Raw genomic sequence first — 5132 nt, forward strand, 5'->3', positions numbered from 1 at the left:
GCGCCCGCCGGCGGGCCGCTGCTGCGCTGGGACGAGGTGCCGGCCGACTTCGTGGAGTGCTTCATCCTGTCGGGCTACCGGCGGCTACACTGCACGGCGCAGGAGTGCCTGGCCTCCGTGCTGCAGCCCACCAACGAGACGCTCAACTTCTGGACGCACTTCATCCCGCTGCTGCTCTTCCTCAGCCGCTTCTGCCGCCTACTGCTGCTGCGCGGCGCGGCCGAGCTGCCCTTCCACCACCCCGCGCTGCTGCCGCTCTGGTGCTACGCCTCGGGGGTCGTACTCACCTTCGCCATGAGCTGCACGGCCCATGTGTTCAGCTGCCTGTCGCTGCGCTTGCGCGCCGCCTTTTTCTACCTGGACTATGCCTCCATCAGCTACTACGGCTTTGCCAGCACTGTGGCCTACTCCTACTACCTGCTGCCCCACCTTCGGCTGCTGGATGCCCGGGCGCTGAGCCGCTACCTGCAGCAGCACCTGGGCTGGTACGTGGACTGCAGCCTGCCGCTGGCTCTCTACAGCGCGCTGGTGCTGCCCGTGGCCTTTGTGCTGGCCGTCACGTGCACCGTGGCCTGCTGCCGAAGCCGCTCCGAGTGCTGCGCCTACCCTTTTGCCATCCGCACCTTTGTCTTCGCCATGCCGCTCAGCATGGCCTGCCCCATCATGCTAGAGAGCTTCCTCTTTGACCTGCGGGCGCACAACCCCACGCTCTTCGTCTACTTCTACCGCCGCTACTTCTGGCTGCTGGTGGCCGCCTTCTTCAATGTCAGCAAGATCCCTGAGCGCATCCAGCCAGGCCGCTTCGACATCGTGGGCCACAGCCACCAGCTCTTCCACATCTTCACCTTCCTCAGCATCTATGACCAGATGCACTATGTGGAGGAGGGGCTGCTCACCTTCCTTAAGGCACCACCCACCGCCCCCACCTACCTGGGCACCGTGGGCTACATGCTGCTCCTCATACTCTGCCTGGGGATGGTCATCAGGAAGTTCCTGAATGTGGCAGATCTCTGCAAGCAGGACTAGTTGGGCCAGATATTCTCCTTGCCCTTCTTCCTAGTCCTGCTGTTCTGAGAAGATGCTGCAAACCTGAGGTGAAACCCACTGGCAAAAGAGCCCACTCCCTTCCAAGGGGGGAGGGGTTGCAAGAGGAAACCAGCAGTTGCCATCCTGCTAGAAAACTCCTGCTACCATTTAAACCACTAGGCCCTGAGAGGAAGTGATCAAGCCCTGCTGTTTAACAACCTGCTGCTGCTGCCTTGCTGTTAGGGTACGGGCAGAACCTGTGTAGCACTACTGTTCAGTCTACTAGGAAACAATAAAATGCATGGACTGTGAATGCCACTTACTAACTTCAGGCCAGCTAGTCTGGTTAGGAGATGTTATTTAAATTAGCAATATATGCATATGCAATGATTATTAGTAGATTTTTAACCAACTCCTATGTGGAATTCCTGTCAGATTATACACTGACATTTTTCTTCTTCTGTGCTACTGGAGTACCTCTTTGAGGTTATGAGCACTGAAACTGGATTTTAAATGCAAACAAACTGACAGCTCTCTAGCTTTTGTGGTATTATAGCCTCTGTGGCTAGTGAACTCAGTTGAGTGGACACTACTGTTAGGATTTTACGGAGAGAGGGGGGAAAAAATACGAATGATGAAGTTGTAACCTAATCAAGGATGTCTGGTCAATTGTAAGAGTGAAGGTTGAGTGGCTGATGTTGCCATTCAAGTCCAAAGTGAAAATCTAGAGCCAGGTCCTTAGCTGGTATGGTTTGGCACAGTGCCATTGAAGTCATTGTACCAGCAAGGGATCAAACCTATGTAGTCAAAACCCAGTTGCCGTACTCACACAAAGCACTGAATGTAAGGAGAGTAGGATTTGGCCTACAGGCCTTCAACCCTACATTTTTTTTTTTAAATTATGAAGTATATAGATCTGGCTTTTGCTCTTGAATTGGAGCTGTCAGGTACTGCCATCCTGCAACTACTTACAGAATAAGGTACTATGGAACATGAGAACAGGAGGCAGAATCTGGCTCTCTGTGAACACGAGGTATAATTAGTTTGATATCCTTCTGCATTTTCCTAATTCAGTATGCTGCTGCAGCAGCTGGGTGTTTTTGAAGCCCTACCTATGGGGCTGTGCCCTAGGCTGCAGAGGATCTGGAGGCTGGACTTTCCTTGAGTCACCATATTTTGCAGGATAACAACCTTACTGATGAATAGTTTGGGTTGGGGTTGTTTTGTTGTTGTTGTTGTTTTTTTGGGGGGGGGGATTGTTTTTAAATGCAGCTATGATAAATACCTTTTCACAGCAACTCAGGCATCACCTTCCTGAAAATTCCGTTCTTGTTAGTGACCTAACATACTATCAATACTAATAAATCTAGGCAAACTTTAAACAGGGTTATAAACAGAAACATTTTAACCTGATTCAGCTAGATAAATAACCAGTATGCAATAACATAATAGAAGGAAATTGCATCTTGACGTTTAGATAACAGATAACGTGTACTTAATTTTCAAAACATATGGTCATTCCTCAGTAGAACCCTAGTGCTGTATTGTACAGGAGCCCAGTTGCTCTTTACATGCAGCATATTTATCTCTATGTAGAAATACATTTCTAGCTGTATATTTATGTTCATGCATGATGTCTTGTCTCACTTAGGCATAACTCTCATTGTTTTCAGTAGGAGTTTTGCCTGAGTAGGGAATATAGGATCATGCCTTTAATTTGGGGATGGAGTCCTCACACAAACATGATTGTGAAAGTTGAATGCACCAATGACTTACTTTTAGTGGTGGAGCTACCTCTAGTACTGTGGAGGGACAGTTGCATATGGACAAAAATGCCTTCAGGGTCTCCACTTCCCTGAAAAGTGGGAGTTGGGTGTCTTAACTCCTACTTAGGTCTCTAACACTGTTTCCAAGAATACTTGAGCAGACTTCTCCCAGGCACAAGGCAGGTAGGCACCTGAAAGACTAACTGCTTCAGAGGCGCATATGTTTCTGTAGGCGAGAGCCTATTTTGTAAGATGCTATGGCTTTTCCCACTGTAAATAGCAGTAGGACTCCCCAGTCCAATGACTTTTCAATTCTCTCTCATGTGAGGCTCAGCCCTGAAGGCCTTTCATTCCTAGAACTCCCACTAAAACAAGAGAGAGTTTGGAATTTGCAGGGGGCTTGTTTCCATTAAGAGGCTTAAACTGCTTGAACTCATAGATGTACTTTCCTGTTCACTACTTACTTTGGAGGCTACTTGGAGCAGAAAATTTCCCAGTCCCATACCATTGATGTGACAGTTATTGAGGCATCTTAGGCCCAGTATGAAGGGTTTTCTCTCATGCCTTATGAAATGGGAAGCTGAAGGAAAAGGAGGACTGCTTCACTTTCTCTGTCTAAATACTTTTTAACTATTATGGTAAAATGGGCATTATGGAGCTACAGTATTTAATAATGCAATGAAAATATATCACATTCATTCTTTGTCTGCTGTTTGAGTTGTTGACACATCACTTGTGGCTGGGCCACTTGTTGTGTTATAAAAGATGTAACTAAATTAGATGAATCCTTGGATCCCAAGCTGTGATCCATGGGCATTACTGGCCCTGTGCTGCTGTATACTTTTTTCCAGATGCTAAACTGCATTAAGAGATGCTAGAACTACATGAACTATTTTTCCTGATATTCCTCCTCCACAAATGATTGTCATTGCCCCAGGGATTTTACTCAGTTGGCAGTAAGACAGGAGGGGGTCTACACAGCTGTTAATAGGGATGGATGTTAGTCCATGATAAAAATCTCTCCATTCAGATGTGGTCCACATTGTTAAATAAATAAATTGCAAGCTCTTGTTAAAAATAAATATAGGGCCAGATCTTGGAACTGTGCCAGGTTACAGCCCCCTCCCCCCCCGCTACATGGGGGTGCATGCAGAGCTCCTGATGTTCAGACCCATAATATTCATCATCTCTTACTCTATATATTATGCACATAGACCGTGCTTGATACGTTAAGGACAATGTTGATGTTTCAGATACGATGCACTCACATTGGAAAAAAATTTTTAGCCCTTATGTAGGATGGCTTATACAAGCTTCAAAAAAAATCATTTATTTGAAAGATTTACTTAAGAAATGCCATTAGGACATCCAACCCCCAATTAAGAACTGAACAAGAAAACAGGACAGCCAAGGACAACAGTTCTCAATGCTAAAAGATGGCTCAAAACAGCTGAGTGTACGAGCTAAATGTAAAGGAAGTCTCTAAAGCATATTGCATAATGAGTTTTATTTGTGCTTGTCAGTCATGATGTAGAGGACATCTCAAGAGGCAATGTCAGAAAGGCCATGCCTAACTTGTAAAAATACATTTGATATTTTCAGTTAAGCCATGTGATATCTATATCTATATATAGATATCTAGATATCTTCATTATCACCAACAGGTTAGTAGTTGAATTGACTAGATTGCAGTTATAGCTGGAATCCTATTTACATTCATAAATGATGGTTAAAACTCCACCTAATTTGCAGATTTGGCACAAATAAATAATATTAAGAATATTGCTTCATTCTAAACCTTTCTGTTCAGCAACATTTTTAGAGACAGGTTTAACATCTAAGCCCATTGTGAGATGATTTGGGAAAGTTGATTGCAAGTATTGCTCCCAGAGTCATTGCCAATGGGCTGGTGGAAACTGTATGGGGAGAACTGATTGAGTTGTCAGAATTCTAGCTAGTCATTTTTTGTTTAAAATGCAGATAAATAAATGGTTACCATGATAATTGCCACACTTCTCTGCATAATTTCTGAGGCACTATTACTTGAATGTCTAATTATTTTTAAAGGGCTCACACAATGATAATAGCACAATTTGATATTTTGCTGGCCAGCTTTTCATAAATATGGATTAAAAAATCATAATTGAATTGAAAATGTTAAAGGTGGGACAAGCCATTCACAACTCTGACATCCAGTCCTGCTCTCATGGAAGTGAATAGCAAAATCCTTACTGGCTAAGTGGGGGAACACTACCCATCCTAGACTTAACAAGCTTGCAAAGAGTATTTGGTGCCTCTGTGGGCACATCCACAACATGGACAAAAGGAGTGATCTGTGAC

The 5132-nt window shown here is 45.0% G+C and overlaps 1 protein-coding gene across 1 annotated transcript; it reads left to right on the top strand.

Moving 5' to 3' along the window:
- Positions 1 to 6: 6 nt before the first annotated feature.
- On the top strand, positions 7 to 4702 carry PAQR9 (progestin and adipoQ receptor family member 9; the record flags this gene model as incomplete). Its single annotated transcript, XM_019532555.1, has 1 exon — positions 7 to 4702. A coding segment is annotated over one exon (1020 nt), but the record flags the coding sequence as incomplete, so codon positions are not given.
- Positions 4703 to 5132: the final 430 nt, after the last annotated feature.

Source organism: Crocodylus porosus, unplaced genomic scaffold (assembly GCF_001723895.1).
Source record: "Crocodylus porosus isolate Cpor-Errol unplaced genomic scaffold, CroPor_comp1, whole genome shotgun sequence".
In the NCBI taxonomy this organism is placed as follows: Eukaryota; Metazoa; Chordata; order Crocodylia; family Crocodylidae; genus Crocodylus; species Crocodylus porosus.